Here is a 16,255-nt window from a genome sequence, read left to right as displayed (position 1 = left end):
CGAACCCTGTGCTATTCCGATCTCCCCCTTATAGAACGTTTCATTAAATTCCAGGAAGTTGTTTTCAAGAATCAGCTCTAAGATTTCTCAGAAGTCCATCGTATTGCGTGATCTTTTTAATTTTATACTGGAATGCACTGGCATCATAGGCCTTCAGATTTACGTTCATTGCTTCTCTTAATGGGATGTTTGTATACATGGATACAATATCCATTGATACTGGGAGGACGTTTAATTGGGCTCAATTTCAGTGTTTTCAATATGTTTAGCAGTTCATGACAGTCTCTAATATGTTTTTTGATTTATGACAATTGTAAGAGAAAATAATCCGCAAGCTCACTTTTTCTTTCACAGGGTCCACCACAGGCCGAGGTTATGGGTCTTCCCACAAATTTCTCATCGTTTTGCGTTTGTTTGTGTATTTTCGGCAACATTTATATATGGTTGGAGTCCTCAGTTCTTCCCGTTTCTGTTTCAGGAACGCATATGATTTTGAGTCTATATGCCTTTCATTTTTAAGTTTCCAGCACTTAAGGTGGACTCTTTTATTGGTGATGCTTGTCCATAGGGTTGTAGTGTAGTTTTTTGTGATGTTTAGTCATGAGATGCTTCTCGACAGTTGATATATAATCCTCCCGGTTTAAAATAACGATCGCGCGTCCTTTAACCGCTGGTTTTATAACAATGTTTTGATTATTTTGTAGAGACATCAGTCTCTCCCTGTGGGAAAGATTGTTTCTAATTCTTTGAGTTTTAATCTCTTTAGCTCGTATTTAGTTTTGTTAAAATAATTTTTCAGCGGCATGCTTTCAAGTATGGGAGGATTACAGTTTGATTTTGTTACGAATGGTATCGCGTCTCTGTTATTATTTCGAAAGTAATACCAGCTGCAGCAATTCCTCTCCAGTGGACATGATTGAAGAAGATGATGTCAACGTATTTTATGAGACATTGAACACATTATAATGACAAAAGACTCATATTTCTAACAATAAATGTATTCCTATATTACTTCAGCAAATTATTTTCTATTGGCAAACTAGTCAAGCGATATAATGTCCTGTTATTAATTTCTTACAGTGGACGATTTACACTTACAGTATATATGATGTTTAAACCATATCTAATTTTAAGACATTTATTGTGTTCAAATGTCATTAAACTGCGTGAACATAAATTTGATGATTTATTTATAGGAAAATTAAAAATGATACATTTTAGTACAACAGTAGGTGCATATTATTTGGAAAAAGCTAAAAAAAAGAAATACCCAAAATATTAATTTATTTTTTAGACTCTTCCCCACTTAGATTTTTTTACATTTTTTGGTGGAAGTACTACATTAGGTGTGGATAATATCCCCACAAAAAGAAATTCTGTTGCAATTTTTTCTAGGTCTATACCCAGAATTACCGGACTATAAGTATTGGAACAGACAAGCAAAATAAATAGGAAAACGTTGCACGTTAGACTTTATTGCACCGTTCAACTTCAAGGACTACAATGCTCTCTAATTCAATCACCTTTACCGTATGCGGTATACTGAGTGTTCTGAAAACTCTAAATGAAAAGTGTTGAACTATGCAGGAAAAGGCAACTACAAACAATGGCGTGTGTACATGCATCCTACTTTGCGCCCAGGATGTGCATTTTGTTGTTTTATGATGAGATTGGTGATTATTTATTCTTATATCATATATTATTAAATCAGTTATTTACTATATTAAAGAGCTCATATTCTAAGAAAATTTTTTCGTTTAAAACTATTGCAGTTGGAGCTGGGGTATCAGCTGATAAAAGAATGTTTCCCCTGATAGATTTTAATTAATACTTTGTCTTAGTGAGGTAGACTTTAACGTTTTGCTTATTTTGTTTATTTTGTTGGAACGTTTAGTCGTCTAACTGTAACGTTACTGCCACCATATCTACCGTTTCTCCCCCATTTGTTGGAACGTTTAGGCGCATAACTGTACCGTTTCTCCCCCATGTTTTAAAAAAAGGTAAACTTGTTACTCCAGACATTCCAAATAGAAGAACGACGTTAGAAATATGAAAAAAATAGTATGCAAACGCGGTGTTTTTAAGTGTTAAAATAAGGTCATCAAATTTTTACAAAAAACAGATCCGCATAATTAAAGAAGCGCATTAATATTTTTCGAATGAGGAAGCGGTGAAAACATAACGTATCCTCAAACTTAGAATAATCAAACCCAGTACAAGCTCCAGCAGTAAACGACTTTAATTTTTTTCGAAGGATTGATTCTCGCCAACTGGAGAACGAGCAGATACTGCTAGCTTGGCGGTGTTTTTAAGTGTTAAAATAAGGTCATCAAATTTTTACAAAAAACAGATCCGCATATTTAAACAAGCGCATTTATATTTTTCGAATGAGGAAGCGGTGAAAACATAACGTATCCTCAAACTTAGAATAATCAAACCCAGTACAAGTTCCACCAGTAAACGACTTTAATTTTTTTTCGAAGGATTGAATCTCGCCAACTGGAGAAGGAGAAGATGCTTGGCGGTGGTGTAAAAAATTCCACGTGTTATTGACGTCTTCCCTTTAGTTCGCTTGTTTGGGAAAATGCATGGTATATAGTATGAGTTGCTTTAAGCTGGAGCATAAAAAAATAATGCATCTCTCTGGGCAATATTTCACAAGGCTTATCATCTAAACCCTTATACAGCATGACGGAAAAGCTCGTCCGAAAACTGCGCCAATCCCGAGCAACGACGTACTCTATGGGAGCTCCAGACGACATTTTCAACAGTGGAAGCGAGTTGCCCAAAGAACACTCCCATAAAAATCACAAGGTTATCGACCATAGGCTGCTGAAGCTCCCACAGCTCTGAGGGGCAACAAAGTTTGTGTTGTCTTGGGAGGGATTTTTTTTCTCCTCGAGAGACGCCCGAAGACATCAGGATGTTGAACGCTCTTATCTGGTAGGTTTTTTGAATGGTCGTCTGGGGACTGGTTGCAATCTATCTTGGCTGACTGGCCTTTATCGAGTATACATGGCATCATAAAAAATACACGTGTTCATTTATGTACAAATTTAAACTGTTAAGATAGTAAGCTGAATATTCAGGTGCACTGTGGGAAACAGGGAGAATAAGAACAATAGTAACTAATGTGTGGGACGTAGAATAAGTTAAGGGTTGACGATCCCGTAGCAGCGTACGAATTCAGAGCTGACTTGTTGTGGGACCAAAGCAAGTGCTAGTAAGTGAATTCAGACAACTGCAGAGGTTTGGCCTTTATCGAGTATACATGGCATCATAAAAAATACACGTGCTCATTTATGTACAAATTTAAACTGATAAGATAGTAAGTTAGTGCCTAAATTTTATGTGTAAAATATCACAAATCGTAACTGCAAGTGATTATAGCGGTGTGGTGGTGTAAAAAATATAATCATCATTATTGAATAATTATAATGATCAATAAGCATGTCTAGCGAGCATGTTCATGCTATCCGCTTCATAACTCCTGCTGGTTACGCTTGTATATGGATAACCTCTTATTTAAGAGGTTATCCTATACAAGCGTAACCAGCAGGTGTAAACATTCCCTAACCACGGTACAGTTTTTAAAGTTATCATGACTATTGCAGGCAAAAAACCGTACTTGCATTCATCATATAAGTAACGATCACCTTGCATGTCAGACAAAAGTTAATCTAGTAATACATTAATTCGAGATTACCGATGTACTTCCGAACTATCGGGTAATCAACTATTAATTGTAAAATATGATCCAGAAAAGTATCAGTACAATTAGGACAATAAATTATTTTGATATCTGTACGGCCGCCAAGTGATTTCGAGAAGCATTCTCGGATTTCGAGAAGCATTCTTGAGCGAATTGCCATCAGAACTTGAAGTCTGTTTTCGTTTTTAAAATTAGATAAGCATGGGCGCATAAGACAACTACGGGCGCAGTGGTATCTTTATTATTTTAGCACCGGAATTTATTCAATTCTTTTTAAAGCCAGCGCAAAAAAAGTGTTTGATGTGAATTTATAAAAATAAATCGCAGCTCTGATGACTTTTTTCAGATCACTGGTTATTGCAGCTGATCAATTTGAAATAAAACAAGACAATTAAGACTCGAATCTACCAATACTTAATTAATTTGTCTGATAAAATCGCAAGTTCTCTAAGAATTTAAAGGCAAAGAAAACCTCAAGCAAATTCACAATTGCTTTAATGGAAATTTCGGAGTCCAACTCCAGCATCAGCTAAAAATTGAAAATGTACTACACGTGAATATTTCGAATTCACCGGTTTTGATGTTGAAACATGCACTATTTAAATAATTTCGAGGTGAATTGCCTTCTTTATCAAAGCAGTCACGCGCGAATCAATTGCAGGAAATTTCGAGGTTGCGTACTAATTAAGTTGAGGGCGCAACTGAGGACGTAACAAAGGAAAAGATATGGTGCGACTCTATATATGCGGGTCACTAAATTGTGTTGTTGGCATGGATTTAAAAAATAAAAAATTCTGTCTGGAATGATTACTATTATTATTATAGTTTCTTCATACTAGCCCCAGCACCGAAAAATGTAAGGACTATTTACACTTTTTAAAAATTTCGGAAAACGGTGAAAGTAGAACTGTGATTGTCGCGCATGTCGATGTTGTGACTTCCTTGTATAAGAAACGGCTTTCTGTCTTTGCGTTATCTTGTGGCTCATCAATAATCACTTGTAAATGGTAGACGAACTAGTGTGCGCTGCTCCAGAACTGCAATATCACGTGAATACATTTAAGTCGCTCATCCTCCCAGTTTCTTTTTTCTACTGCAATTGGGTGTTGATTTTTTTTATTAATCTTGGTCTACCGTTCAGTGTATAATTTTCAGAATGCTTTCTATTATAGCAGACTCTCAGGTCAAAATCATATGACCATAATTAGTATAGTATTTAAGCTATTTGATTTCAAATGAGATATCATTTAATTGCTATCTCATTATATTTACATAACACCAATATCCAACTCATTGGCTTGATGTTGAGGATAATCTGTAAAGCATATTGAAAAATCAAAAGTTTGTGCTGGAATATTGCAAATTACCTTTTGGTTAGTAAGATTTATGAAATTAATTTTTACCAAAGATTTAATAAAATTATTCAGTAGTCGATTTTATATGAAGCTCGTCTGTTCGTTCGTATGCTGCGCACTGCGGTCGTTCATCTAAATAAGCGGTCATTCATCTAAATAATGTAATGAATTTTGTTCATAAAATTTTGTCTTCCAGCGTATACTAAAAAATGTAAAATAATATTTAAAAAATTTAAAATATTTAAAAAATAAATGAAGTTGTGGTGCGGTGCAACCAATAGCAGCGCTGCAATGCAGTTGTCACTAATTAAGGTGCGCGTTCATGGGGCAAGTTGAAGTAGTTATAATGTTACGGGCTGCAATAAGTCGCCGCCTCAAGTTTTGCAGGCGAATAGGCTTATACACGGGGCAAGTTGTAGCTATTATATTGTTATTGTTATATTATTGTTATTAATATAACAATAATAAGTTATTATTATTATTATATTATTATTTTATATCAATATGATATTAAATTGTTATATTGACTTGAACAATTTGCATTTTTTGTACGTGTTGTTGCATTGTGTGTAGGTATAGTCGGGGGATGTGTAGGAAAACCAGAATAGTGAGGTGGTGGAGCATAGGTGGGGGTAGTTGACTATTTGTAGCATTTGTAACAGATGAGAATGTGCGAATACTTCGCATGTGTGCACTGTGTGGGTTTGATTTTCATGTTAAACGTGGAGAAGCAGTCGTCTAGTATGCATTATACAATGATAATGTCTGTGGTGATTATTTCAATTACGTGAGTGAAGTCCGGTTTTTTGAATAATAATATCCTGTATACGTATTCATTTTTGAATTTGTCTCCGCTTTCATTTCTGCCGGCGTCTTTTTTCCAATATCTTTATGAGTTGTCCAAGAAATATGAGTAGTGATGATCAGAGGTCTGGTGGATTTCAGGTTGTAGATAAATTTTTCTGAATATTTCGGTGGCTTTTTTGGAGGTGAGTTGGTCGTTAAACAGAGGCGCCATCATCAGTACCGGCTTAGAATCTGGGCGCGGAGTCGGTTAGTATGATTTAAGGTGCGTTAACTTCTGCGGGACGCTTGATATATAACGAATCTGTCAGTTGATAGTCTAAAGTCTATATTTTTTAGTTGAATCCTGTATAAACTCTTGTCTCGAGGTGTCGGGTTGATTTGGTGGCTGCAGGATGAGTTGCTCTGAAGGATGATGAAAGTGGATGATGTAATGAAGATGGGGGTGGTCGAAGTTTTAAGGATTTGTTCAAAGTTTCATCGAAAATAGTTTTCAATGGAAAATATGTTATTTTTATTACCGTTTAGTTCTCATTACCACATGAAGGAAACACTGGACATTGTAGCAGTACTAAATATACATGTATATGTATAGTTGTTCATCCATCAGCCTCGTATGAAATGCTCGTGATCTATTGTAGAATATTTCCAAAGTATGGTAAAATTAAAATTAGTCAATTCTTCGCAGGCATGGAGTAATGCACGAAGCACAATTATCTATATATAGTTCAGGTGATTGCAATAGAAAAACATTAAGCTATTTTTATTATCATTGTCATTTCATACCTGTAATTATTTGCATCACTGTGCGCATCCGTAAATTACTTCGTTGACAATGTGATTGCAATCTGTCAATGAACAAGTTCAAGATCAGTTATTTTGTTGGCAGCTACTATGTTGATGAACTGCAGGAACAACCACATCGATCGTCTCAACGAGTGTATCGTTAGCGCCCTCATGAAGATCAGGCTTCAGTTTGCCGCTGGTGAGTAATGGCATGTGATGCACGACTCTGAAGTTTGGGGTGTGATGCACGACTCTGAAGTTTGGGGTGTGATGCGCGACTCTGAAGTTTGGGGTATGATGCCGGCCTGCGTTCGTTGGATGGTTCATGAGGCTAATGTCAGATGGTTCGATTACGAATACGCCTAATTTCAATCGGCCCGGAGCCACCGCATGAGGTTTTATCATGTTTGTCGGGCAAAGTTGTTTCTTTTTCTTCATGATTGTCGGTCGTACTTCTTGTGGAATTAAAAACAATGTGTTGATGATTAAATACAATAACCTATGATCAAAAGTATAAATAAATAGTAATTTTTTCAAACCAACAAATTTGCATGACACCTAAATTTACATTACAATGAATGGTCCACGTTAATTAAAAATTCAGCATTACCGATATTTCCTTTCAGGATCTCTTCGAGTTTCACGTCATAGATATTCGAAAACTCCACAACTCCCTCACCCCCAACTACTTTCGCTAATTTAATTTCAACGCCAAAAGTTATTAACTATATTATCCCAATTAATAATTCCACCTTAATGCCTTATGAACTTCCTCACATATCCCTAACCACTGAGTTCACTATAAGACCACTCAAAGACTCCTTCCTCTACACCAGGGGTCTCCAAACTACGGCCCGCGGGCCTGATCCAGTCCACGGCTATACGCTCCATCCGGCCCTCAGAGGATATCTTGTAGTTCAGTATAATGTGTACAAAAATCGAGCGTGGTGTTTATTTCTGGTTACGCGTGAACTAAAAACAGTAAATGGGCGATGTGACCGGCCCGTGAAGGCTTCAGAAAGCTTGCTCGTGGCCCTTGGTGAAAAAAGTTTGGAGGCCCCTGCTCTACACCACCATACTGAACATATCACCCCAATGTCAAAACTTCTTCTCAATGCCACTCTGTCATGATCCCTCCATTACAGACTGTTCCTGCCACCTTATCAAACGCCTTAAACATCGCGCAGGTATTCCACGGTTGAATGTTCCTCCTATGGACCCCCACCGGCTGGACCCCATCGTTTTCAACCCGCTGGAGGGCCCCGTACAAGTGCGCACCCGCTTCGATGATCTCGTCATAACCGGCCTGTCCAAGTTTGACATCAAATACTTCGAGTGAGTGACAATCATGAACACTTCTTGAGGTAGGAGATCGATGCGTGACAATAGCTGTGTCATAAGACAAGACTTTCATTACTGACTCTAATGACCACACACACATTCAGGTAGGAGTACAATGCGTGATTGCCATGGCCGCCTTATGTGGGACGAGTTCAATTAGTGATGGTCTTGGCCCCGTCATGTGACACGAGTTAGTTGATGACTCATGGTTGCACCATGTAACAGAAGTTCAATGAGTACCTGTTATCCCTGACGGCACATGCAACGAGAGGGCAATCACATGAACAAGAAACGATTCTGGGCAAACCTTGAGGTTATTCATCAGTTGCCACCATTACAGTGTTTCTAAACGACGTAAATCCAGGAAGTATAATTAAGAATGTTCCACAATCATTGGGATATAAAAATATTGGTGGAGATGTGGTGCTATCAGGATGAAGGAGAATGTGGGAAGAAGGTGGCAACGGAGAAACCGAAGGAGTCTCAGAAATTGAGTAAAAAGCTGAAAGGTGTTGGTCGGCATTAAAGGCATTAGAGAACAATCAAGGGATTAATAGGCCAAGACTACGTAAAATATGCACTGTTTAGGTGACGTATTGATAGTAATTTCTTTTCTTCCAGGTGATTCAGAAATATTTTATCAAATCAGTATATTGGCATTACTTACAGGGATGAGAGGTTTTGATCTGATAGGACGAGATGGTTCGCTCGAGACCTGCTGGGTTGAGAAGTTTTTTAGGTGTTTGCATAAGGTTTATTCAACTGTCATTGATGGTTTGTCTTGCCGTTCTGTAACTCAGGGGCGTCTGTAGGTTATAAGAACAGGTGGGGGGCTAAGCCCTGGCCAAGGTTTCACGGAAAGGGTGCTAAGCTCCCTAATATTTATCATCACAATTCAGTTTACAATGACTGATATTATGATTATTTATCTAATCTTATATTTAGTTCACATTATATTGAATTTGTTTACATTGTTTTTGAAAAAATTTTGATAAACAATTTTATTATATGAACATAAAATTATTTAACGGAGCTTGGGAATATTTCATATATTTATTTATTTTACTTGAGACCTTATCACACCACTGCTGTATACAGTACTTGACTTTCTGGTGAGTCTCCCTAGTGTTGCACGAATGTGTGTGGGTAGGTTAAGGGTCAACCAACGTTCAGAACTAACTTGTGGAGTTAGCTGCCCAGCAGGCAATGTTAGGTTGAATCAACTTTGAAACAACAAAACTCACGACGTTGAAATACCGTTGAATATTAGTTTATAATGAAAATTGAATCAACGTTATTTTTTCAACGTTGAAATCGCGTTGACAACTGACGGTAAAATCGCGAATACATATATGTGAATCAAAGTCAGAATTTAACGCGATTTCAACGCCGTAACAACGTTTAAATATATGACGTTGAAAAATGACGGTGACTAAATTTTCTTTCCAAGCTAATTTTCAACGTTGTATCAATGTCGTGAGTTTTGTTGTTTCAACGTTGATTCAACCTGACATTGCATGCTGGGTGCCCACTACCGCCCTCTGTGCAATGCGACGTTGAACTCGCGTGTCGGTGTTCAACATTTTGCTAATAAGAAGGGATCTGGGCCTAAAGCTTAAGTACCTCAGTACCTTTTTTGAGCTCAGCAGTGAATATGAATATAGTCTGTGAAGTGTACATGATGAAAAAGGAGTTTTTTTTAACATTGTTTGGATTATTTCTGTGTGAATTTTTTGTCACTAATCAAAATACCGGATGTTCTAATATGCGTTGGGATTAATTTTAATTTTTGGGGGTTGGGCTTCATTTCTCATGTTGATCTGACGGTGCTAACTTGTTTGATAGTGTACCTTTAGGTGCTTCTACACGGGGATAGTGCAGACGGCTAGTAGATCTGGCAAGTGTCGGTCGCTTGGTTACTATCCGGCTAGTAAGCCTGTACACAAGGAGAGTATAAAGTGCCGCTATATTCTCGTTCGCGCCCGCCAGTGCGTCGTTAGAAGCCGTCGAGTGAATCTGTAAAGATGGATAGTGGATTACATCAACATCTTTACTTCGTTTTTATGCTTTTTATTCTAGCCTTAAAAATGCAGCGTCGGGAACCACTAAACTCTGACTAATGAGGTATTTTTTCCGTTTCAAAATACTCGTTTCTCTCTTCATTTTGTTGGAGTAACCATCATGGCAAAGTTTATACTTTAATTCATATTTTTGGAATATTTCAAAGAATAATTGAATACCGTCTGGTATCCACTTTGTTGGGTTCTTCTTAGAAACATTATCGTTCAAACAAGCCATGATTCACTTGACCAAAGATACTTCACAAGAGCGACACAGATGCTCTCACCATGGCTGCATCAGCGCTACTAGCAACTAGCCACTTCTTCAGCGCAGAAATCAACACATCCTTGTCGCCTTCGGCCGCGTCTCGGGCACTTGCCGGCGCATGCCTCTGAAGCGGCTGAACCCCTATACACGAGTCTAGTAGCGTGGACAGTTCAAGCGCCGGATGAACTAGCGGCTAGTACTATCCCTGTGTACAGGCACCTTTTGTATGTGCAGCCAGTTTACTCTATTTGATCAGACATTATGCAGATGACATCTTGAGTGACCGCTTATTGTGCTACTGGATGAGGAGTTTAAAGATTATTCCTTTCAATGTGCCGAGTGTAACGTGTATCTGTTGACTGTATATTATAGTAATGTTCCTGCAGTAGGCATCTTCTAAATTTGAGTTGTGTGCAGTTTAATTTATCATGTGTCTATTTACCTTGCTAGCAAATGTATTTTCGAGTATTTTATAATACAATTGTATATCTATAAGTGTTTGCATTCCACTGAAGATTTGTTGGTTTTAAAGCTGGCATTTCAAGCTGAGGAAAATGTTTGTCGGCTGTATCATCCCCACACTCCTGCTGAAAGGCAAATACAACGTCACTGGCCGCATCTTCGAGCTCCCCATCGAGGGTGCCGGGGCCTACGCATCTCTCCTGAGTACGTAGGGTGACACTCGTACAGGGTGGAGGTAAATCAATGTCATGATAAAAATTTAATTTGCTTGGTTTCGGAAAAGTTGAAATTTTGATATACAGGGTGGGCCAAGTCACTGACACTTTTTATTTTTTAATATCTTTCTTACTTCTTAATATTTTTCTTTCCTAATATTTTATTTATCAGATTTTGGAAATTAATTAGGAAGAAATTCTGTACCGTATTTCTCGATTTGGTGATTGATTTCTCGATTTGGTCAATTTGGCCATCTCGTTCTCTTGATCTCACTTACAAAGACGTTTCTCGTGGGGATATCTAAAGGAAAAGGTTTAGGACAACAGGGAGCTTAGCTCCTGCATATGCCGCAATCTTTAATCTGGCTAAAGGAAAATATCACTAGAGAAATAAGCCCAGGAACTTTGGAAAAGGTTATGTCAGAAGTAATCGAAAGAGCTGCAATTTATGAAGCAGAAAATGTAAGGCATATGCTGGATGTTATTTTTTACATTTAACGATAAAGTTTTAAAGCATATACTAAAAGTAAATTTGCGATAAGAAGAAAATGAAATTTGTGATAGAAAATAAATTTTCATCGCATTGACTGCATGATACTAAAATTTCATGCATAGAACTGTTAAAATAAAAAAATTATTAATATTGAAATGGTTCAGTGACTTATGGCCCACCCAGTATAATAAATCAACCATTCCCTAATTCGTTGACTGAACTTACTAACCGAGCACATGTAATGGATGCTTTGATAATTATTCCAGAAAGCGGCGATCTTTGGTGACAGATGAAACAGCAAAAATTTAATGTAATTCCTGAAGACAAAATTTATCTAGAGACCAAAAATTGTCGGTTTGTTGCAGGTGGAATCGTGATCGAAGCCGAGAGCGACTTGGGATTTAGGCCAGACGGAAAGATGTACATGAAGAACTTCGATATGACCTTTAAGATCAAATCATCGGATGTAAAGTTCGACAACCTCTTTGGCGGCAACCAAGTCCTGAGTGAGTTACAGGGTATATGTGCGAATTCGCTTGGAGATGCATAGTCTAGCACCTGTTGTAATCGGACCATTCAAGCTCTCGCGTCAACTTCACTTCTGTGGAAATGTAAAATATAATTTCGTTTAGGGTCAATGAGTTTGTTTTACTCCATATCCGCGCTGTTGATTCCTGTTGTGGAATGACTTGGTATAGCACGTTACTCTTTGGGCCATGGGAAGCATTTCCCTGCTGGTCCCTTCGCAGGAGTCTGGTAATCCAGCAACAGTGCTTTGTGTTGACGCTGATATCCAGGTCCCTTTTCAATGTCCATTGTCCCATTTTCTATTTTTTTATGCAGCCATGACTCAATAAATTTGTAACAAATGGTTATTTGGCCTGCCAAGGAAGCATTAATAGTTTCAAGTCATGCTAAGATTTTGATGGAAGATTAAATGGGTTTTTCCAGTAACACCTGCCTTGAGGTCTTGAGTTTTATGTTCAATTTTTCTGACTAGGTGACACCATGAATCACTTCTTGAAAGAAAACGACGCACTGATTATGGAAGAGCTGCGACCAGGCCTGCAGAAGCAGTTCGGTGGTCTGCTAGGGGTTATACTCAAGGCGTTCATAGATGCCATGCCAAGGGAGTTGCTCACGGATCTTCCCAACGCAAATTCACAAGATAAGCATCGACGCAGAACCAATGAAATATTAGCAGCTAAAGCACAGGCACAAGCGTCTCAACGCCAGGGACAGCGTGGCTGATGGAGTTTTTACCCTGAATTTCTATTCCATGCATTGAGTTGTAACTGACGGCGCAATTAATTGAACAAATGATGAGCGTTCCAAGCATGAGCCCTACATCACAAACATTTTTTGAAAGCTCCGATAGCCTTCAAGATCCATTTGAAATTACTTCATCCCATGACGTTTTGATAACTACTCGAGTTGATGAGCCGTTTCGCTTTCGGTTGAAGAGATGTACTGTATTTTTAAGTGAGCATCAAATCCTTTATTTCTTTTCAAATTACTTACCAAGACGAAGGCAGTTTATACTGCGCTGTTACGTATATCAGTTATCCCTATTGTTTGTTAGTTCGGGATTATCGTCGCCATTTGCCATCCTGGCATGAATTGTAAAGTAACAACCACGGCAATGGAGGCCAAACAGTGTATTTTAAACCAAATGAAAGACTTGCATAAGTTCAGAGTACAACTTCACTGAATTATATATTTCTGAGTTACTTGACATATCGTCTATACTAATGAAACTATTTGTCCCTACTAATACTACTATTAGTCTTGCTAATACTACTATTAGTCTTACTTATACTACTATTAGTCTTACTAATATTAGTATTAGTCTTACTTAATTATACTACTATTACTCTTACTAATGCTCCCATTTAAATGCGAATACTACTACTCTCCTAATTTCATAATTCAAGGAAATCATGGAAAGTTTTCTAGGCATTTTATTTTCTTTTTATTTCGTGGTTTTGATGATGTTAATATGATACCCATATTAAAGGGATAATAAAAAATCTTTCTTGGGGGAAGTCATCAGTCGACTAGCCCATACGAAAGTAAATCTACGCAATTTATCATTCCTTTCTCAATTTGCTTATCGTACCACGCTCACCTCGCCTCAAGAAATATACCATTCTTCTCTGATTTTACATGTCGTACCTCACATAATTTGACAAATGTAACTCGCCCTATACAACACATCGATTTTCTCATTTTCCTTGCCAACTACACAAATTTCGATATGTAACTAGTCCTACGAAACTTATCGTTCATTTTTTCGTTTTGCTTACGTTACCAGTACCACACACCATTCGCCATAAATCACTCCTAATTCGAGTAAGCTCAATCCTTTCCTAGATAATCAGACTCCCGCTATTTTCCAATTACAATCACTCCTGACACTTGTACAGACCTAATTAATTAGAAACTGCTGTGTCACTCTAGAGAACTTTTCGTTGTAAAACGTTTTTGCTCTCAATGTGTATGATGATACAATTTGTAAGTACATCAGAGTGACATTTCTAAAGAAATAGAAGAAATGATCGCACTAGGCACGGTTAAATTGCATCCAGTGCCCGCACTACTAAGTGCCTCGTAGGCATCGCATCCGGGATCGCTCACTGCCGCTGCTGTCGAGGCGTCGATGCTATGCCAAGGAGTGGCCCTAATAAGTCACCCAAACGGTCTTTCCGGCCCTATCTGTGCACTGATGTGGTATCCACGCGATTGTATATTGGCATGAAAACAGTAGGTAACAGGTAATATGGGTGCTAATTTTGAGTCAAGTAGACAGGCTTGTTCGAAAAGATGTCTTATGCAGTCAGCTTCTCAATAATCTTTGTTGGTGGTGGCGGCGGTGCCACTAGGAAATGTGGAAAAAGATCAAGAGGTTGCTCACGGTGGCTAGAAAGGAGAAATGGAAACCGAAACGATAGTATTAGGTGACGAAAAAGCGCTTGGAGCATAATTCGGTTTTACGGAATATACATAGGATTTTCTGAAGGAGTCAAAAGTTGGTGATGAATCTGAGTGCTTTGTTTTGTATTCTCTGCAGTTGGCATATTGTTGTTCGTGACAGAGTGTGCAGTGGTATGGGCGGGTAGATTAGTGCCCGGGGTCAATCTGGCGTCGCATTAAATTCATTATAATTGTATTATAATATATGATCATCTGTAATTGAGACGTAATATTCACTTGACGTGTTAGAGATTGATGGAAAAGTACTAGACCTTGGTCAGCGTCTGGGAAACATCACGCGATAGCCGTGACTCTATAAAAGGGCTGGGAATCTTAGTATGGCACCCGCAGAAGCTGATCGAGTACGCACGTCGCGCTATAACTCGCGTTAAAGGCACGTCTACACTAGGGGCAACACACGGGCGTTAAGCGCCTCCCCGCCCCTCTGTGCAGCGTCTACATGCCATGGGCCTATTTTCTTCAATGCCGACACTTCTATTCTATTCTATGCGCTTCGTTTGGGCAACGAAGCGATTGACGAGCTAGCGATTCACAGTCGCCCTGCCTCATGCAACACAGGCGTTGCACAGCTGTCAGCCAATGTTATTGTGCTTGGGGTATGGGATTATTTGTTTCCTATTGGAGCCTGACATTCGTTTGACAGATTTTCAAAAATTTTTGGGGCCTTCTTTGAGTTTTAGTGCTGATATAAGGTCTTGTCATTTTTTTATTGCAGGACTAGGTAGGCAGTTTGTAGTTGAGAGCGTAGTGATCGAGTTTGATTTGCATGGGGACCTTAGTGATGGGTGATGTTTTGTTGGGATATATTCGTTTGCTTAATTGGGTATTTTCCTATTTCGACACACGTGTTGTGGCTTTTTTTAATTCTTGGTCCTGCATGCTTTTCTGTTTGTCTAGAATTATTTTTTCCTCCCCTGTACGTGCAGTTGGCGGCAAGTGTTCTATGGACGAGGCCGCAATTCAAACATTTCTTGTGGATGTTGGAGCATTGCGTGTAGGTGTGGTCGCGTTGCGCACTCAGAGCAGGATGGTGCGGTGCTTTTGCATAGGTGGGTAGGATGGTCCTCGAATTTGTAACATTTGTAGCATATCAGAATGTGGATATATTTCTCTTGCTCCGACTGGCTTGAGGTGATACTGGTGTTGAACATGGCAAAACCTTAGTTTACGATTCGTTGGGAAATTGTTGTGCCGAAATAACGCTACTACAGAACTGGAACCACATACACTAAATAGTCAAAATAAAGGATTACACCCACGTCATCAAAATAATAACAACCCAGCAGGCAATGTCAGGTTGAATCAACGTTGAAACAACGTACTTCGTGACGTTGAAATAACGTTGAATATTAGTCCAGAATAAAAAGTGAATTCATGTCATTTTTTCAACGTAATAAATTTCGACTTTGCTTCAACGTTGAAATCGCGTTGAATTCTGACGTTAAAATAGCATTTATAATAGGTTTAATCTCGTTTACATGTTCTATCATGTCACAGTATATGAGCACTGTATAACAATGAGCTGCATTCATTATTTATAGATATACTATTTTCTACCTTATTTACAGGTCGCTTATGTACTACTTACCAGGTCGCTCACCCGACCTGCAATTATGTGGTGACTATGAGTTGGTTATTTTACATATTCACATATTTTATTGTTCCTTCTGTGAATAATAAGTGAAATAAATTATATCTATATAATTTAGACACAGTAGTGACTTTTCAATGAGTTATGCTGTAGAAAGTTAAGTCAAATATAATT

General features: G+C 38.3%; 1 protein-coding gene across 1 annotated transcript; it reads left to right on the top strand.

Annotated features, from left to right (window-relative positions):
* The first annotated feature begins 6,730 nt into the window (after positions 1–6,730).
* LOC108671851 (protein takeout) lies at positions 6,731–13,447 on the top strand. The gene is made up of 5 exons (XM_018159447.2): positions 6,731–6,856; positions 7,845–7,992; positions 10,859–10,992; positions 11,862–12,002; positions 12,497–13,447. Exons 1-5 carry the CDS (start codon positions 6,766–6,768, stop codon positions 12,745–12,747), a joined length of 765 nt encoding a protein of 254 aa, XP_018014936.1. The 5' UTR covers positions 6,731–6,765; the 3' UTR covers positions 12,748–13,447.
* The last annotated feature ends 2,808 nt before the right edge of the window (positions 13,448–16,255 follow it).

This window comes from Hyalella azteca, unplaced genomic scaffold (genome assembly GCF_000764305.2).
Source record: "Hyalella azteca isolate HAZT.00-mixed unplaced genomic scaffold, Hazt_2.0.2 contig6096, whole genome shotgun sequence".
NCBI lineage: Eukaryota > Metazoa > Arthropoda > Malacostraca > Amphipoda > Hyalellidae > Hyalella > Hyalella azteca.
This window is presented reverse-complemented; position numbering and strand designations above follow the sequence as displayed.

What these genes read in the sequence shown, in the direction of transcription:
- LOC108671851 (XM_018159447.2), top strand. Translation starts at nt 6,766, where the DNA reads ATGTTGATGAACTGCAGGAACAACCACATCGATCGTCTCAACGAGTGT. An exon ending in GGCCTACGCATCTCTCCTGA is followed by an intron (nt 10,993 to 11,861) that starts GTACGTAGGGTG and finishes GGTTTGTTGCAG; the next exon opens with GTGGAATCGTGATCGAAGCC. An exon ending in TGGCGGCAACCAAGTCCTGA is followed by an intron (nt 12,003 to 12,496) that starts GTGAGTTACAGG and finishes TTTTCTGACTAG; the next exon opens with GTGACACCATGAATCACTTC.